General features: G+C 40.7%; 2 protein-coding genes across 2 annotated transcripts in view; both read left to right on the top strand.

Moving 5' to 3' along the window:
* Nucleotides 1–16: 16 nt before the first annotated feature.
* NADSYN1 (NAD synthetase 1) lies at nt 17–15,138 on the top strand (the record flags this gene model as incomplete). Its single annotated transcript, XM_057386530.1, has 20 exons — nt 17–162; nt 656–772; nt 1,597–1,650; nt 1,999–2,088; nt 2,945–2,996; nt 3,687–3,775; nt 4,605–4,722; nt 5,211–5,342; nt 5,867–5,941; nt 6,119–6,243; nt 6,442–6,490; nt 7,006–7,108; nt 7,761–7,929; nt 8,291–8,426; nt 9,657–9,763; nt 10,529–10,660; nt 10,822–10,891; nt 11,514–11,642; nt 12,078–12,254; nt 14,300–15,138. Coding segments are annotated over 20 exons (2,124 nt in total), but the record flags the coding sequence as incomplete, so codon positions are not given.
* A 3,166-nt stretch (nt 15,139–18,304) lies between these two features.
* Nucleotides 18,305–19,613, top strand: part of TPCN2 (two pore segment channel 2) — a 24,260-nt gene continuing 22,951 nt past the window's right edge. Inside the window, exon 1 of the mRNA XM_057386532.1 lies at nt 18,305–18,449. Coding sequence (XP_057242515.1) covers nt 18,344–18,449 — 106 coding nt within the window. The 5' untranslated portion in view covers nt 18,305–18,343. The remainder of the gene's footprint in view (nt 18,450–19,613) is intronic.

The raw sequence follows: 19,613 nt of genomic DNA, 5'->3' as shown, positions 1-19,613 counted from the left end.
CCTTCCTTCCTTCCTTCCTTCCTTCCTTCCTTCCTTCCGCGCGTTCCCCTCGGGCGCAGCGGTGCAGCGTTTCACGCACTGCGTTCCCAACACTCTTCCAGGTATCCACATCGCCAAGAGCAAAGGAGCCCGCTACCGGCTTGGTCCAGAGCTCGAAATCTGGTAAGGGCGCTTTGCTGGCGCTGGGTTTGGTGCGATTCCAGTTAATTGTGGAAGRACGGTCTGGAAGAGCATCAGCCCCGTGCTGCTGCAATGCCCAAAGCCATACTCAGAGCATGCGGCTGTTGGTGCAAAAACACCCCTTATAGTTGTGAGCACAGGATCGGTTCTTTTGGAAACCTGACTGGTGGTGATAATTTYTGACCTGCTTCAGAGAGTTTTCCTTCAGGGAAACTGTAGTGCTTTGATTTTTGCCTGGGCCGAGGCTGCTGCCTTTGAAATGAGTATCATGGAACAATACAASAGGCTGGAAAGTTTTAAATGCAAGTAGGGATGTAATTTAAGTAGGGATGATGTTGATAGCCCTGCTTCTTCATTTTCTATATAAAATATAGAAAAATAATCCCTCTCTGAAGTAGTTTTGGTTCTTTGGCTCTGGTGCTTAGAGCCAAAGATCTTAGCTGAAGTTTTGATTTCTTCCTGTTTTTATATGCAGTGGTTATGGCTGCTCAGACCACTATTATGAGCCAGACACACTCTTGCATTCGTTTCAAGTCCTGGAAAAGCTCTTGGAGTCTCCAGCTACTCAAGATATTATCTGTGATGTGGGAATGTAAGTTGTTTTTTTTTTTTTTTGCATACCTGTGATAAAGGGGTAAGTCCTTAGGGAATGCTGCTTGTGCCATCCTCTGCATAGTGAGGGCTCTGCACCAAACTTTCAAACACTTTTTAGGAACTAAACTACTTTTCCCCTTTTAATTGCCATGACTAGGACTGCAACATGCAGAACACTTTGGGAAAGATAACCCTTTTGAGAGATTGCTGATGGCTGAGCCCTTCAAGAGAGAAGTAGGACAATTACAGTTATATATTGGAAACCTTGGTGGCTGKGCCCTATTGCCACAGGTCAGAATTTGTGTGAGGTGTAACTCAAAGGGCTTTATCAATTAACTGTCTTTTGGGAATGTGGGGGCTGCTTTGACTGACAGATATCTTTAAAGCAAAGTGTATGTCAAAATTGCTGAAGCCATTCTAAGCCTGCTGCTAGTGAAGAGTGGTAAATTATGTCTGTAAAATTAATTATTAGTATTGTGTAAAGCTGGTTTGATTTTGAACTCGGGCTGCCAGTATCACAGGAGGTCATGTGTGATTAAATACCTTGACCCTGCCATGGGGAATCTTCTGATCTGCTCATGTTCCTAAGGTTCAGGTAGCAGTTGATGTATCTGACACTTGACAGCACAGTCAGTAACACTGACTACTCAAACAACTACTTCAAAAAATTAGAAGCTAAAACTAGATAYACTGTTTTGCTTGAGTCCCTCAAGCGATGTCTTAAAATAGTTTTTGTGAAATGTTATGAAATAGATTCTGTAGATTTTTATAATTTTATTTAGTGATTGTAGTCACTGCTAACTTTGCTTCTTATTTTCACAGGCCTGTTCTGCACAGAAATGCTCGCTACAATTGCCGAGTGATCTTTTTAAATAAGTAAGTTGTGAGGTAACACATAAGTGTATGGTTTAAGAGAATCTATTTGGCCTTCAAGAAAGATTTTTTCAGTGCTATGTAGAGTGATGGATTTGTCTTCTGATTTGATACATTTTGAGAGGGACARCTAAGGTTTTTCATTATCTCCTTTTCTGAATTTGTAGGAACTAAATTCCCACTGCTTTCTGAAAGAGTTCAGGAAAACCCCTTGACTCTGCAATCAGAACCTTTAAAAATGTTACATTATAATAGAAAAAAAAGGGGTGATCTTAGTCAGTGTTCATACAGCCTTGTTTGGCTGTACATCAGGTCTTAACGCAGCTTTTCTGTTTTGTRTTCTGATTTAAGGAAGATTCTTCTGATCAGACCAAAAATATCGCTGGCAAATGCGGGAAACTACAGGGAACTGAGATGGTTTACTCCATGGAGCAAAGCAAGGTATGSTGGCAACTGTTAAAATCGGGTTAAAACACACAGCTTGCTGTTTGCAGCTGCAGAAGCAGCAGGGTTGAAATACCTGCAGCAAATCATCAGTGCTGCTASAGGGAGAGCAGGAAGACTGAGTCAGCCAAGCTAAGCAGTTACAGCTCTGTTAGAAAGGTTGTTGAGCAGTCAAACTCTTGAGTTGCTGAGCTGGAAGGAGAAGTGGGGCTGTGTGATCCTGCAGCCAGTGTGAGGTGTCATTTGCTGGTGTTTGCTTTCTAAAAACATCCAGTGCAGGACTGGAAGGGGCTGTGCTTACCTGCTCAGTTGCTGTATCCACTAACTGGCAAACCTGGACATGGATGAGCTCTGTCAGAATATTGACAAATGCAGAGAATAAAAGCTGCCTGCCTTGTGATGCTGCAGAAAGTGCCTGGCACTCATCTCTCATGCTGTGCACTCATCCTGAGGTTGGGAATGCCTCCAATTTGAGGGTCGTAGTAAAGCACTTCCAGTCTGTCCTCTGATTCCCAGACAGTTCTGAGTTGCTCACACARTAATGCTGCAAAAAGAGAAACTTCCACCTGGTATTTGACTTGCAGGGTGTGTTCTTTGTTCAGTTTGGTTTCCAGCTAGGATGGAGCATTGCTTACCCTGTCTTTCTGAAGCACGGATGTTGCTGTTTTATAATCTCAGCATTTCTGATTAATTCCACAGAAAGTATGAAGGTCTTCTTTCACTTTTTAAACACACACAGCCCTGTACAACTTCAATATAGTTTGTTTAGTCAACATTAGAAGGTGAGATGAGAACTGTTTTTTATGCTGTGATTCATGTAATGATGTATTCACGATCTATAAACTTGCTTTAGGCATGTGGAGGAGTATTTTCTACCCAGGATAATTCAGGAAGTGACTGGACAGGTAAGTTTATTTTTCAACACTAGCATCTTCCAGATTCAGCCTTTGAAAACTGTAGTCCCCAAAAATGTGCTGCCAGTCATGTTTTAGATTTATATGTTTTAGTGGTGGTTCTAAGTTACATTAAATGAGACTATAATTTAGCCTTATTTTTTTTAGGGTATGGCAGCAAGGCAAGTAAATTTTGAATCTGTCTCAGTTATTTGTACATACAAAACCTTGATTGCCCTATTTTGCACAATTCTGGAGATAAAATGAGTTTATCTGTGCTTGAGACTAGAATTGAGTATGTATTTTTAGGTAAAAAAAAGGTAAAAAAATTTAAACCTTCTTAATTCAGAAGGATCTAAAATTTAGGTTAGTTCCCACTAAAGCATAAGCGTGATTCCTAGCATCAGGCAGTCTCTGTTTTGTAGATTAATTCCTGKCCTTAAACAAAGCACTGGATCTGAATGTTGCTGAAATTAAAACACAAAATTTTAATCAGTCCAGAAATATGCATTTCAGAGATTTTTTTTTTTACTCAGACTTGGTATGAAATGAAGAAAGGTATAATGTGATTGATGTTGTGTCCCTAATTTCACATATGTGAGCATTCAATTTTTATATTTTCTTAAGATTTATAGTTTAAGTTTCTGAGCTGAATAGATTCTTCTACTTCATGTGTATAAGCATGTTCTTGTTTTTCCTMAGGAAACTGTTCCTTTTGGGGATGCAGTGCTAGCAACCAAAGATACCTGCCTAGGGGCAGAAATATGTGAAGAACTCTGGGCACCAAACAGGTAAAGGGGAAGAAGAAATAAAAAGTAAAATATAACAAATACATTTTGAAAAGATCTGCTTATTATTCTTTATGTAATTTATGTTTCAGAAAGTGCCCATAAGATAAAATGTAATTAGAAGTAATAAATACATCAGGGGAAAGACCTCACTAGGCTAAGTGCAGGATGACAAAGAAATGTAGGTGGTTAAGCTAATCACTTTGAAACAGAACGTAGGAGAGAAATATCAAAAAAAAAAGCCAAATGAAAAGAGTGATTTAAGGAAATACATGACAGGTAACTCTAATGCTCACGTTTGATATTTTTTCAAATCTCCCAGTTACATTAATTTCCTTGTATTTGCAGAAGGTGTGGTGTGTCAAAGATGTGATTTTTTTTTTTTTTAGTATTTCTTTCTTGGAAACTGGAAAAAGAAAAAAAAAACCTAAAACTCTTCTCCTTGTGGTTCTGTTTTTGTATTTACTAAGACATGCAAAATGGGGCAGTTCATCCTTGCAGTGTATGTCCATATTGCCCCTTCAGGCCAGGATTATATTATTCTCTCTTTCTTTGGAATCTGGGTTTCTATAGACTAGAAGGCATTTCATTTAAAACAGAATGAACAAAAGCCCTCCTGACCGCTGCAGCCACTGCTGGTCTTTGACAAAAGAATTGGGCAATGCAAGAAAACAGATTATTTTTGAAAGCCTTATCCTCATTTGAGCTAAAGCATGCAGAAAAATGACAATGATGTCTATTTTTCTGTTTGTCAGTGATTTTTAGTGACATTTGCAGTTTTCACAGCACAGTAGTGCCAGCTGATTTATTTTCGTGCCTTTTGCTTTGACAGCCCTCACATTGAGATGGGACTTGATGGTGTGGAAATTTTCACCAACTCTTCTGGGAGTCACCAYGTCCTGCGGAAGGCTCATGCCCGGGTGGATCTAGTGAACTCTGCCACTGCAAAGGTGTACATATTCTACTTCAAAAGTTCTGTTTGTTTTCAAAATGAGAAGACATTAAGTAATTGGACTGTAATCCTATCTAACAGTGATGGGAACAAAAATAAAGCAATGAGTGTGCATTGCACTGTGGAAAATGTACAGCTGCTTTGTCACTGTATTTTAACATGCTTTGCTTATATTTAACAGTATCTGCTCTGTCCTCAGATATCCAAACACAGCTTCTGTCATCACCTTCCYGCTTTTCCCAACTTCAATTTGAACTCAGAATTTCAATTTAAAAGTACAGCTCTCTCTGTTTGGGTTGAGGGAATGACTCATGCTACTAATAGACTCCTGTCAAGACAGAGTCCCATCCATAAATCATTTACARTATAAAGGGAGAGGAAGTTTGTAAGAAGGGCAGGAACGGAGAAATAACATTTTGATTTTTAGGATCCTGTCAGATTCCTTACAGCCTTTTTTTCCCCTCTCCATGTTTATTTCCTTGGCAGAATGGTGGAATATATATTTTAGCCAACCAGAAAGGCTGTGATGGTGATCGTCTSTATTACGATGGCTGTGCCATGATTTCCATGAATGGAGAAACAGTTGCACAAGGATCCCAGTTTTCACTCGATGATGTGGTAATATATGCACCCTATAGCTGCTAGTACATTTATGCACAACACTTCCCAGACATTCTGCACTCTAGGTGTATGTCTCTAGACTAAAAAGGGTGTTTAATAAAAGGGTTTAATTATGCYATTCAACTAGATCCAAGTTTTTCCTGGTCAGATTACCTACAGTAGCTCTCCTGCTTTTGTGAGGGAGGAAGAACTGTTGCAGTGAAACTTCATGAAAACATTTGTGTATGCAATCACCATAAGGAGGAAAGACCCTGTTAATTTGGATTCCCTTATCTACAGGTTAAAAAGGCAGAGACTGGGATGTTCTAATTATGACCCAGTTTTGTAGACAAAAAGTTTCACTGTGACTTCAGAAAAAAGTAGATTTGTCATCTAGGTTTCCTCACATTGTGTGCCAGATCCATCTCCTTCCCCGGTATGTTTTCTTGTCTCTTCCTTTGCCATAGCTGATGCTGAACCTTTTGCCAAACATTGTTTATCCGTTTGTGTAGAGTGATCTAATGTTGAAAGYCTTTCCTTAGGAGGTGCTGGTTGCCACTCTGGACCTGGAGGATGTTCGAAGTTACAGAGCAGAGATTTCATCTTGTAACTTGGCGGTGAGAATTTTTTAGGAAGGTTGAGTTTCTAAACTCTGCCATGTTTGAATGACTATTGAATATAAAAAGTGTTTGCATGTCTTGATTTTCACAGTATTCTATAGAGCTGACAGATACATTAGATCTGACGTTACATTAAAATTGATGTCTTCTGAATTCTTCTGTACTGTTGCTTAGGCAAGTAAAGTGAATCCTTATCCCAGGRTAAAAGTGAATTTTGCTCTGTCGTGTCCTGATGATATAGATGTTCCTACTTGTATGCCAATCCAGTGGAGACATCACAGTCCTGAGGAAGAGATCAGGTAATCAAACACTGAATCTGTTGCTTGAAAATTATTTTGATTTAAAAGAAAAACCCAACCAAAAAACAAACTGAATTAGTTTAAAATCTTTACTAGATTTAAGTAAAGAAAGCCTGTCTTTGGAAGACTACAGTAAATATGTTGACTTGCTTAGGTATTATTCCCTAACCTTAGAACAACCATGTTCTGTATTTTCAGCCTTGGACCTGCATGTTGGCTCTGGGACTATTTAAGACGCAGCAAACAGGTAAGAACAACTGGGTTTGTTTTTCCCTTGGCATACACAGCTTCTTTTGTGCCACAGGGACAGTTCAAGTTGTCRTCCTATGCTAATTTGAGTTTTTCACTGGTAGCTCATTCAGGTTTAAAAATTGTATTTCAGGTGTGACTTTAGTATCCTCTGTGCACCTTTCCCTTAGGAATTGTGCTTTCTTGAGTGAAGCAGAGTGACATGAAGAAGTAATTCAGTGTAATAGTGAAGTATATGTATTAGCTTTTTTATCTATCTATTAGAAGGTGAAGGCAGCTGGAACTTTTTCCAGCCATAGGGTCAGCCACACTGACTACTTGTTTGATTATCCATCTAATGAGAGTTTAAGAGGATTTGCTCTAGGTGGTTTGTTCTGTTTTTGCCCAATAGGATATAAACAGACTTGAACAATACACCTGTCATTTTTCTACAAGAGTGTGTTTCTGAGTGGTACAATACATACTTTTTGCTAAGTTTGCTATGTGGAACCTTTTCCTTGCTCTCTTTTCAAGGCAGGATTTCTCCTACCTCTGAGTGGTGGAATTGACAGCTCTGCTACAGCTTGYATAGTGTACTCCATGTGTCACCAGGTTTGCTTGGCAGTCAAGAATGGCAGTAAGTAGATCTGTGTCTGGCCAGTTGTGTTAACTAATGCTTATAGACAAGTTAATACTAGCTGGATGCACTAGCTGTGACAGCTCATCAATGGCAGATGTTTCCTGTTGTTCTAAAGGAGACCTTTGTATATCTTCAGAAATTCYAGCAAAAATGTGTGTCCAGATTCTTAAATCCAATTCATTTTGGGTTTAAGCATTGGATGTGGRACTCAGAATAGTGTCTCTCTAGAGTATTGTTCAAATGTTGGCTGATGTAGTTCTCTGTTTATTTGGAAAATTTCTTACTTCTATTACAATCAGCACTAGAAAGCATGGTTMGGAATGGTTGAAGTTCTTAGACTGGCTTTAAGCAGACTTTATGCTTTTTAGCTAAGTCTTTGCACATACTGGATTGTGTTTTCTATGAAAATTCTTTAAYAGATCAAAAGGATTTAATATTTCTGTGCTCAAAATTAGGAGYAAAATCAGTAATTCTTTTATTTGCTAGATGAAAGGGTTTTTTGGGAATTAGATGATGGAGTCATCTTACTTTTGAGGGGCAATGTAAAGCTTAATTGGAATACAAGGGTTGTACAAGATATTTGCAAATCCTGGGTAGGAGGAGCACAATAATTTCCACTCTTGTGCTGTTTCTCTTGCTATGTCCTCAGATGCAGATGTGCTGGCTGATGCACGCAGGATTGTGAATGATGAGGCCTACATCCCTGAGGATCCTCGGGAATTCTGCAAGCGTGTCTTCACCACGTGCTACATGGCTAGTGAGAACTCCTCCCAGGATACCTGCCACAGGGCTAAACTGCTGGCTGAGCAAATAGGCAGGTACAAGCTGAGAAGTGCTGGGGAAAAAAACCCCGTTCTGCAAAGACTTCTAAAACTTTCAAACTCTACAATGGGAAAAAATTAGAGAGGAATAGGAGGTGGTTTAAGTGGGAATATTACAGATTCTATTATTTMTGTGTTAATGTGAGGCAAACTTAGAAGCGTTTGGTAAAGGATGTGGTATTTTGGAAACMGACTCTGAAAAGTGTTATTCTTTCCTAAATTTCTTCATAACAGACCTGAGATTATAGCMGCCTTAAAACCTCATTTGATGGGTGGATTTTTGTTGTTATTTTTTTAAACACTATTTTATACCGTCAGATTGTGCCAGTTGGGTCACTTGTGCTTGAATTCTTCTCAGCTACCACATCAACCTGAACATCGATGTGGCTGTGAAAGCTGTTGTGGGCATTTTCTGTGTGGTGACAGGTCGAACTCCCCGCTTTTCTGTCCATGGAGGGAGCAGCAGAGAGAGCCTGGCACTCCAGAATGTGCAGGTGTGTGCCCTGTGGGTGAATCAGGTCAGATACTTTTGGTTGTGTGGGKTTTTTTTTAGAGAATACAAAATGRTAAAGTACCAACCTGAACTTGTGGTATGTCCAAGATTCATGRGCTTCCAGTAAATGCTTGTCTGCAGCAGAAATCTACAGTCTCACATAACTCATATGTGAATATGAATAAGATAATTATGGTTTGTGACTTCCATAGGATAGTCAGGAAGGAATAGTACGTGATTGTATCCCATCAGTAGCACTGGTCTAGGCTTTCTAGAAAAGWATCCCAAGAGAAAAGTTGCCAGGTCAGGGCAAGTCTGAATCCTGTAAGATTGTGTCAGGTCAAGACCCCAAAGTATTGCTGATGTACACTCACCTCTGGTGAATGTTAGCAGCCTTTAAAAGGCTCTGAGGGGAGATATTAAGTTTATCCATTTCAATTCTGAGATGTTCCCACCTGTAGAAGGTAGAAGAGATTTTTTTTTTTTTTTGTATCAGGTGTTTAGTCTTCATTAGGCCTACTCTGGGCTATTCTTAAAAGCTTCCAGCCTAATCAGCAACTCTGCTTTACTTGTAAATGTTGGTTACCCTATTTGTTAGTTTTTGTTAATTCAAGGACTTGATCTTTCCTCCTCTGTTACTGGAGAAATCCAGCTGTCTCCTCTGGAAGCAAACATCGGATCCTTTATCAGCTTTTTGGCAACAGGAGAGGCTTTAGTCACACGGGAGTTGTGGGTATTTGCTTAACATCACCCATGATTATGTCTGGAGCTGGAGGCTGGATCTCAGCTTTGTTTGGTACTACTGCCATCCTCAGAAAAAGCTGAGTTTCAGAATGGAGACAAAAGCAAAGTGAACTTTTTGTAAATGATTTGTATCAGACTAAAGGGGTTTATTTACTCGATAAAATGGGAATGGTTTATCTGCATACTTCATCCCTCATGGATCCTTATTAGTGCTTGTAGGAGATAGAAAATGGCAACTACTCCYCAGTTTGCAGTTCAGACCAGGAGAAACTTGCTCAGTCACTTAAGTCTGCAGCAGTAGCAGATACTGAACSTGGCTTTCCTAAGGGTGTTCAGCATCTTCTTCACAAGATCATCCTTCTTACAGTCACACCCTGCCCACATTTTGTTCTTCATGAGTTTGTTTAGACAATTGATTAACAAAAGTGATTGGGGAGAAACGAACCTGCTTTGTAAATTTTGCTTTCTTTTTCATTTTGCTTTGCAGGCTAGAGTAAGAATGGTCCTTGCCTACCTGTTTGCTCAGCTGACACTGTGGGCTCGTGGGATGCCAGGGGGACTGCTGGTACTGGGATCAGCCAATGTGGATGAAAGGTTGGTGAAAATCAAGAATTCAAACCCAGGTGGCAAGGCCACTATCATTTCCTTGCAATTCTACCCAGTGTAGATTATTACTCAGAAGAGCTAATAACCTAAGAATACACTGGTAAACAGTGAAATTAATGCAAATAGTTGAGTCAGCCTTAATGGAGAATGGTGTGTTTTTCAGAAGGTTAGCCAAAGTATTGCTATAGCGTTCCCAAAAAGTACGCTTTTCAGTAGAGCTTACTTGTTCATTCACTAGGCAAGCTTCCCAATTTATTGTATTTCCAATTACTGTATTAGGAATTAAGATTTGAACTTGGAGCTGAAAAGCAGACTTTACAGTTTGGAGTACTGTTACTACAGCTGAGTAATCGAAGGTTAAAGCAATCCTTGTAAGACTTTGGGACTGGTAGCTTCCAAAGCTGTGAGAGTACYGTGGGCTGGTTCTGTGGGTGTTTTGAGATTTATTGTTAATTGGTYAGCAGTGTATTTTAATTGTTTTGCACATATTGCTTCAGCATGGACGGTTTTGCAGTGCTTTACAATTGTTTAAAGTATCATCTTTTGGAAATCTCAAGGCTTTAGGGTATCTACATTTAAACATATTTAACTGTTGCAGTTTGCCCTTTAGGTGTAAATATGTTACCAATCTGCAGTCTTTTTCTCCCTTTCTTTATGCCTCAGGTAAATTCTCTATAGTGTCAAGGATTATATATTATGCTGCAGTTACATTATTATTTACTGTTGCTGTATAAAATTTCCTGTCTTGCTCAGTCTCCGTGGTTACTTGACCAAGTATGACTGCTCCAGTGCTGATATCAATCCCATTGGTGGCATCAGCAAGAYTGATTTGAAGAACTTCATTCAATATTGCATCGAAAACTTCCAGCTGACAGCCCTCAGAAGGTGAGCAATGGAGCAGTGATTCAGTGATTGTGTTTGTTCATTCCACTGGAGGAACTGTTTGAGCCAGATGCTTTGKTTTTGGGATGAAGCACTGTTTTAACAAACCAGCACTCATAAGACTGCAGAGAATCCATGTTTTTCCTTTTCCCTCTCCCTTGCAGTATCATGTCAGCCCCACCCACCGCRGAGTTGGAGCCCCTGGTGGATGGACAAGTGGCTCAAACTGATGAGGTAATGATGGGCAGTGCCTTTAAAATGCTCTGGTAAGCCTTATCCCAAAATCTGGGTTTTGCCCTGTAACTGTTGTGTGCTCTTGTATGTATCCATGCTTATTGACAAACTTGTTATAAAGTCTTAAAGCTTCCAACAAGGCATTCGTTTCCCACACCTGCCCTACCCGTGTTGACAATAGTTTCCGAAACAGCAAATWAACATTTTTGAATGATTTTACATTTTTTGGACACTTAAAAGGATGGGATGTTGTGAAATGCAGTTTATATAAGGTTTTTCAAAATAAAAAGAAAGTCTATGAAATTGTTGTGAAAATGACTTGTGTCAAAGGCCTTCCTCTTCTCCCACACCCTACTCTTTGCTATCCCTTTGGAAAAGAAAGGACTGATAAAACAACCTCTAAGGGCTCAAATGTCCCCATTTAGAGAGATTCCAGTGATTTTTTTTATTTCAGCTCATAGTATTACCATGTCTTTTTGACATTGACAACTTCATTTTGGTGTTTCTTTGATAAAGCTATTATAAAGTTATAAAGTTATTTTAATTGCACATAAAATTAATAATTAAAATTTGCATAGTTAAGATTTTCAGTGACTTTCTGTGTGTATGTGTGTGTTTTCAGGCAGATATGGGGATGACATATGCAGAGCTCTCAATCTATGGGAAATTAAGGAAAATGGGAAAGGCTGGACCATACAGTATGTTTTGTAAGCTGATTAATATGTGGAAGGAAATTTGTACTCCAAGAGAGGTAATATATCAAAGAGAAAAAAATATCAAATAGTTAAATGTTTTTGCTAAAATAGAGTATGTTTGGAGAAACTGAAAGGAATAGTTTCATTATTTTGTATTCAGAGATTATTSTACAGCTGCAGCAGAATATGCTGGGAAAGCTGGTCTGCATATCTTAGCTGGAGCTTGTTGTCTTGTATTGCAAATTGTTGAAACAGTAATTGGGTAATTTGAGAACAATTACTTCAGAACTACACCTCGGGGAAAATTGTTCTCTGAAATATGCATGACCAACTACTCTTAAAGCCCTTGAGTATGTATTGTAAGACCAAAAAATGCTTTCAAAGAATATCTACACTATGTAAAAGTGGAAAATAGTCTCCAAAGTCTCCTTTAATTTGTTTAAATACTAAGAAACTTCATCTGATTGAAAGCTATATTCTTTGTACACCAGGTGGCATCCAAGGTCAAGCATTTCTTCAGGATGTATTCAATAAACAGGCACAAAATGACCACCCTCACTCCTTCCTACCATGCTGAAAACTACAGCCCGGATGACAACCGATTTGACCTGAGGCCTTTCCTCTACAACACCTCATGGTCCTGGCAGTTCAGGTGTATAGATAAACAGGTAAATGCCCTCTGCTTCTGCTTTGGTTTTGTATTTAAAATCCTCACAGTGCGTCAAGACTAGTTCCAGTGAATCTCCAGCAAGACAACTAGCCTCTACAGAAATAACTGTGATTGTTCTTTTCAACTGTCAGGCTAAATCCTTTAATTTCAGTATAGGCTGTTTGTGTTCTTTTTTAATTGTCATACTGCTATGAAAACTAGAAAAAGTAAAAGAAAATATGCACTGAGATCAGAAACTAATAGGTGTACCCAAGCTCATGGAGTCCTGTGCTCCCGTGGGAAAGACAAGCTTTTGTGTTTTGGTTTCAGTTAAGGATCTGTCTGAAGGGATCTGCTAAATTGGAGAATTAAGATTTGACTTACATTAGCGTGARGAAAGCCAGTAAGAGGCAGCAGTTCACTGTGAGTGCTTCTCCCACCTGCTTCTGCAACAATTTCTTTTTTGAACTTATTAGTTGACTCACAAATACATGTTTGCTCAAACACAGCAGCAGTAATGAGCATTGTGARGTGGGGAGGGGCTCAGGCAATTATTGGAACCATGCTTAAATTTTTGTAGTTTTTAGCCACCCCTTCAAACTTATTTTAATGTCTCTTTTATGGCTAAAGTGCTGGGGTGAAGAATTTTAGCACCTTGAAGTGCCAGAGAKTTTACACCCCAATTGCTTTTAAGAATATGTTTATATATGTAATAAAATATTAATACCTTTGTCTGCGAAATGCCAGACATGTTGTCATAATGTTTTACTAYCTTGAAACCTGGGATAAAAACTACCATGTGCAGTACCATATTGTAAGTCTGTATGGTGGGGGGTTTTCTACATAATTTTTGACTTTTTCCCTCTGAAGTACAGGACAAAAGTTCTTCTGGCCTCAGTAGGAGTAAGATAAAATGTTTTTGTAGGGTCTGGACTGAACTGTAATTACTTTATGGTTACAATAAATGTAATTAAGATCTTTTAATGATGTAGTATATTGTTACACTCTTTAACTAGATTTGTGTGTAATAGCAGTTGTGCTATGCAAGTGTAGTGGCYATTGCAACTTATTCCTGGAAACTGGGAATCAAGTTTGGGCAAGATTTTACTGTGGAGGCAACAGTTACCTAAACTGATAACTCTTACAGCTCTTTGCAAGATTGCAAAATAATAACTTGCAATGGTGTGAGTCAAATCTGCCCTATTGAAGAAAAGGAGTACAGGAAGAGTTTCCTCTTATTGTGGGTGTTCAGCTCAATGGTAATTCTGAAGACAGTCACTCTAGGACAGTGTCTCACTGATGATTCTGCTCCTGGGACTCAATCTGCACTTAAGATTTTTGTGGCTTAGCAACAGGACAGCATAAATTTAATATAAAACCCACATTTAGTTAGGTAATGCCATCGGAGAGTCATGTTACAGCTCAAGATCATTTGTAAAKGGAAACAATTTAGGTGCTAATGATAGAGAAGTCTGTTGGATTTGTGACAAGTGCTTCTCTGCTTTGCATGTCTGTAGTGTAGTCAAGCCAGTTTAGTTATCCACTCATTTTTAGTGCAAAATTCCCTTTGTATTTAACGTAGAAAGAACAGGGGTTAAAGAAAGTTGAGATCATAGTATTTCCTGGGAATGCCAGCTTTGCTCTTGGAATCTTAATGTCATTTATCTTTACCTGGCCGAGAGGCTTTAGAGTAGTCCTAGGACCTCCAGGAGCACCATCTGTAGCTTCTGCCTTGGAGTTGTGTCTGATGTAAAGGATTTGTTGTCAGAGCATGCACTTCTAGGTGCCAAAATGTTCACTGGGATTTTACTAGCTGCCATAATTTGAAGGGACTGTGGTGCAGCTCAGAAGAAGGCTGGTACATCGACCCCCAAGGATGAGATATCTGTAGGCTGTCTTCTGCTTTTTCCAGTATCATGCCACAAGATTAGCTGCATATGGTCAAATCAAAAGATTTATCCACTTCATAAAAATCTGATCTTTGTGTGTCTCTTCCACAACCAGTAGCAGATATTGATGAAAGAGCAAGCTTATTTTTACTGTTGGTTTCTTTTTTACTTACAGGTATCCAAGCTAGAAAAAAAGGAAGGAATTTCTGTAGTTGAAGACGTGGACTGACTTCCTGTCTTGCTTAACTGTGGTAATTCATTTGCCAAAAAATGTTTTCAACTGGATTATACTGTGACAATGAGGAGGGATGACCTGCTCAAGACTTGTTGTATAGGAGGGATGACCTGCTCAAGACATTGTATACTCAATTTTTTTTTAATTGACTCCTTGTTTTACTCTCAATATACTTAAACTGTTCTTTGGCTAAGTAATCATTTATTAAGGATTTTCTTCAACTRTTTGAGTTAATTGCCTTTAATTTAAAATATTTGGATAAATCCATCATAAATAAATCCATGGTAGTCTTCTGTTGGTTCTGATGATTTGGCTTTGACTTTTGAGTAACATTCAGATGAATGTGTAAAATTTTAACAGTTCTAGCATGTGCTGTTGAGTGGAAAAACTCACCTTACAATGCAATAAACTTGTAATTTTGTCATGCTAATTGACTGAGTTCTTATTTTACATGATTTTTATTTACCTAGCACTGSCTTTGTAGACTAGTCCAGCGTTTTGAATGGCCTCAAGGTCTAATTCAGCAAGGTATTGGAAGCATGTTTATCTTGAAGCAGATGGGTAATCTCCATGTTAGATTAGAGTTAATTAGAGTAAATTAGGGTTCAGCTTCTTGTTTTATTTGAATATTGCAGAGTGCAGTATAAAACCAGCACCCTCTGAGCTCAGAGTATTACCCACATGCCACCTACAGTTTGCAAAAACCTTATTTTCAACTTCATGACTTCAACTGCTGTTTTCAATGTGGTCAGCRCTGTGGAGCAATAAAAAATGATAGGCTTGTTCCTTTGCTTGAGTGCCTTTTTTTCCTTTTTATTTGATATTTAGCTCTGTCAATTTATTTTTTAAACCTTGATTTGAAAGGTGCACTTTTAATAGGGAAWACTAGAAATGCATTTCTGCAGTTCTGGGCAAACAGCACTCTAACTGCAACAACAGGAGAGCTTAGACACAGTGAGACTTCTGTTAAAATACTCTTACTTTATGCTAGTGGAAAATGTCTGTTAAAGGGCACATTCTCCACAATTGTTCTCCACAACTCAGGAATTGATTCATTTGAGGTTAAAGATGCTGCACTGTTCATTGTGTTTGTTACATGTTATGAATTTAATGCATAGCCAACTTAATGGGTGCTGCTGGTACGAAGAATGGAAAACCCCAGCTTAGATTTGCCTTCCTTCAGTTGGGCACTTCCGCTTCCCATTACAGCCAGAGGAAATGAGTGAATTTTGAACAGAAGTTCAAGAATTCATTGTGTATTTGAAGGCTTCTTATTTCTTTTCTTTTCCTCTGGAAGTTACTGGTTTCTCTTTCTTGGCAATCACAGAAGAGGAAAGAGGAAATATTTGCTTTCATTCAAATAAAATATAATGGCACGAAAATACAATATTTGCATACATTTCCTGTTAATGTTACTCTGACTATTTGAGACACTTGGTGAMAGAAAACTTGTCTCTCTCAGCACTGGCATTTACAGCACATGTACAAATTGCATTTTATTTCTTGCCTACTCATGCTAAATAYGGATTGTAACAGGCCACCCCTATTTTCCTTTTACTACCCAGAAACTTAAAGTGTCTGTTCCATCTGATGCCTCTATTTCAGCAGTCATCTGCAGTAACTGAAATTTTATCAGTGCACTGTTGCCAACTGAGAATGGAAATAATTCCAATGTGTAGCTGCTATGTTCACTTTTTACTGGAGACAGCTTGTATTGGGTTTGTTTGGCCACATTTTGGGGGAGGCAGCTACAGGGGTGGATTCTTTGAGAAGCTGCTGGAAGTTTCCCCCCATGTCCAGCAGAGCCAATCCCAGCCAGCTCCAGGATGAACTTGGCACTGGCCAGGGCCAAGACAATCAGTGATGGGAAAAATGATGCTGATAACATATTTAAGATGACAAAAAAATTACTGCACAGAGGTAATTGTGGCCAGAGAAAAGAGTGAGAATGTGGGAGAGGAACAACTCTGCTGCCACCCAGGTCAGTGCAGAAGGAGGGCAGGAGCTGCTCCACATGCCAGAGCTGAGACTCCCCTGCAGCCCCTGGTGAGACAGCTGTGCCCCTGCAGCACTGGAGATCCATGGGGATGCACAGATCCAACTGCAGCCCATGGAAGAGCCCACACCAGGGCAAGTGGATGCTCAAAGGAGTCTCTGATTCTGTGGGAAGCCCATGCTGGAGCAGGGTCCTGGCAGGGACCTGCAGACCTCTGGAGAGAGGAGCCCATGCTAGAGCAGAGTCCTGGTAGGATGCGTGGCACTGTGAGGAACCGTCAGTGGAGCAGGCTGTTCCTGAAGAACTGCAGCCCATGGGAAGGACTCGTGTTGAAAAAGATTTTGGACAACAGGTCTGTGTGGGAGGGAAGTCTGTGTGGGACTTCCCTCCAGAAGGAGGGAAAGGGTTACTTGCCCTGAGGAGGAAGTAGTGGCAGAAACAACATGAACTGTAGTATCCCTATTCCACGTTTCCCCATGTCACTGAGGGAGAGAGGGTAGAGAATTGGGAATAAATTTAAACCCAGGAAAAAAGGAGGGGTAGGGCAAAGGTGTTTTTAGGATTTTTCTTCTCACTATCCCACCCTGATATGATTGGCAATAAATAATTCTGCTATGTCAAGTCTGTTTTGCCTGTGATGGTATTCAGTGAGTGATCTCTCCTTGCCCTTATCTCAATTCATATTTCCATGTCCAGCTGAGGAGGAGAGCGATGGAACAGCCCAGGTCCATCCACCAAACACCCATGGTGGTAAAGATAACATTGTGGGGTTTTCTTTTTTATCTTCAGCTGGATCTTACCCTGACTTATTTAGAAGTCAGTGTTAAACTGATATTTGACCCATCAGTGGTGCAGCTGAAAGCAAAAGCTACTCCMTTGCTCTTTATCAAACATATAAAATTACGTGTTCCTTTCCTGAGTTAAATAAAGGTGGCCCACAGAGACCAGTAATTTTTTTTGTCATTTGGCTGAATTTGTGACACTTCATAACTCTGAGCCTCATGTTTGTCAGCTCCCTGAAAGAGAGCTGGCCCATGGCAACACCATTGTCCACGGTGAACATTGCTCCCTGGTCCATGATTTTATTTGTTATTCAGTTAGTTCTTACACTTAAGAGTTACCTTCTAACAGTCTGAGTTTGACTAGGAGATGTGTAAAATACTCACCGTTGAGCACCTAGTTTGATAAACAACATTCTTTATAAAGAATGTAGGATGGGTCTACATTTTCTACTCAGGTTGGAATTTTAAAATGAAGGATTGATACACTCTCGTGTTTTATCATTATGCTGCCATAGATCCCAGTTTGTGGCAGAAAAGTGTTGTCAAATTTTCCTGACATGTCTTTTGAAACTGCAGCTTCATGAAACTGAACAGTGGAAAAGGTGTGTGAAGGGGACCACGAGAAAAGGGTGCGAGTAATTCAACTGAAGCTTCTTTCGGCAGCAAAAGCAACATGAGTGAAGTTCACAGCTGCATATGGAATGCCCAGGTGATTGAATACAAATTAAATTTTCTGCGACTAGGGATGTAAATGGTTATTCAGGACTGTGAGTATAACCGGGAAGTGGTAATTTCTCGTCTCACGGCCCCGCAGTTGCCCTCAGGTGCCCAGCCATGAGCCTGCAGCTGCCGTGAGACAACAAAGCCTCAACTTCTCATGAGGGATACATTTCTTAATCCGTAAATGGCGTGTGGAATCCCCCCTCGTTAAGTTCAGGTGAAAGCCCGACACTTTTCCACCGCACACCAGCACGTCCCCCATCGCCTCAGGAGCCCGCTGGGCGCAGGCGGGGCGGGCAATGGCGCCCTGGGGCCGGGAGCCGCTGACACGGCCGTGCCGCCCATCCCTCAGCCGATCACATGCGGCGGGCGGAGCCGCCCGGGGCGGGCTCAGCTTCACTCCCGTCCCGCCTGCGGTCCCTCCTCTCCTCTCCCCTCCCCTCCCGCTCGGTCCTGCCCGCCGGAGCCCGGCGCTCGGCGGTGCGGATGGAGGCCGGCGCTGAGGCGGAGCCGCTGTTGCCCCCGCGGCGCTGGCGGGCGGGCCGGGGGCTGTGGCGGGGCCGCGGTGGTGCCCGCTCTGCCGCTGAGGATGGTGAGTGCCCGGGGTGCTGGAGCGGGTGGAGCAGGAGGGCAGAAAGGGCAGAAAGAGCAGAAAACCTCCCGGGCTGCCCATGGGCTCGGCCGCCCKGCTCCCGGCAGCTCCGGCGGGCTCGGCTCCCAGGGAGCCGCTAGCGCTGGGCTCTGCTTCTCGCTGTGCGCTGCTGCTGCTGCAGCCCCAGCCGCTCTTAGTTCCTTATGTAATTTAGAGCTTTTCTCTAAAGTGCTGACAAGTTTTTCTCCAACCTGGTGTCTGTCGTAGGTCTGACATCTCAGTTCCCCCAGGGTGGAATACTTTGGAGACCTCAGGTTCTCTTTTCTCAGGGTATTGATCACCTGAGGGAACTTTGGCTTTTCGTTGCTCGTTTGTGCAGTGYCAGAAGTGCAGCGGGGGTCTCGGGTGGATCTTGTGTGCCCAAACAGAGCAGTGCTTTTTAATCATCACTTGTGACTAAGCGTCACTTACTGTGACTAAGGGTTGCAGAATAAGTTGGATATCCATGGTAGAATGTATGGAGGAATTGCTAAAGTAAACATTTTTGGCTAATTTCCCTGTTTTATTCATACCATGARCAGTTGCTTAGCTTGTGCCCTTCCAAAATCCTTGGCATCAAYACTAGTGGCTTGCTGTGTGCTTCAGGTACCTAAAGCTTTTGCTGTCCTTGCAATCCATTTGACTAATAGTTCCTTTAAGCAACTTTATTTTTATCTCACTRGTGTGAGATGTCATGAAAAAGATAGTATCTTTACTGCATGAGCCTGGCTTGTCTCRTTTATGCTCAAATCTTTCTTGTGCCATGGTTCATATCAGGATTCGTACAAAACTGTTGTTGCTGATGCTCAGATAAAGTAGACATTTAAAAACCGTTTGCAGTCTTTGTAGGAAATTGATAYTACTGATCATGTGGAACATAAAAATTGTCTGTGACTTCGATCAGTGGTGTTTCTGGTGTTGCTTGGTGTTTGGAGAAGAGCATTGTGCTGGGGTGGACCCTTTCCTGTTGTATCCCAAGTTGTGATTGCTGTTTCCTCAGAGGAGATGGTATGAAGTGCTCCTTTGGACTCTTCCCTTCTGTGGGAAGGTTACACTAGCATATATTTTTCATATCTTGAGTCCCCCTCAGCTTTATACCTTCTTTTTTTTTTTTTTTTTTTTTTT

This window comes from Malurus melanocephalus, unplaced genomic scaffold (genome assembly GCF_030028575.1).
Source record: "Malurus melanocephalus ecotype Western Australia unplaced genomic scaffold, MMel_1.1 scaffold_981, whole genome shotgun sequence".
Classification (NCBI taxonomy): domain Eukaryota; kingdom Metazoa; phylum Chordata; class Aves; order Passeriformes; family Maluridae; genus Malurus; species Malurus melanocephalus.
The sequence above is the reverse complement of the archived record's forward strand: the minus strand, read 5'-3'. Positions and strand labels throughout refer to the sequence as shown.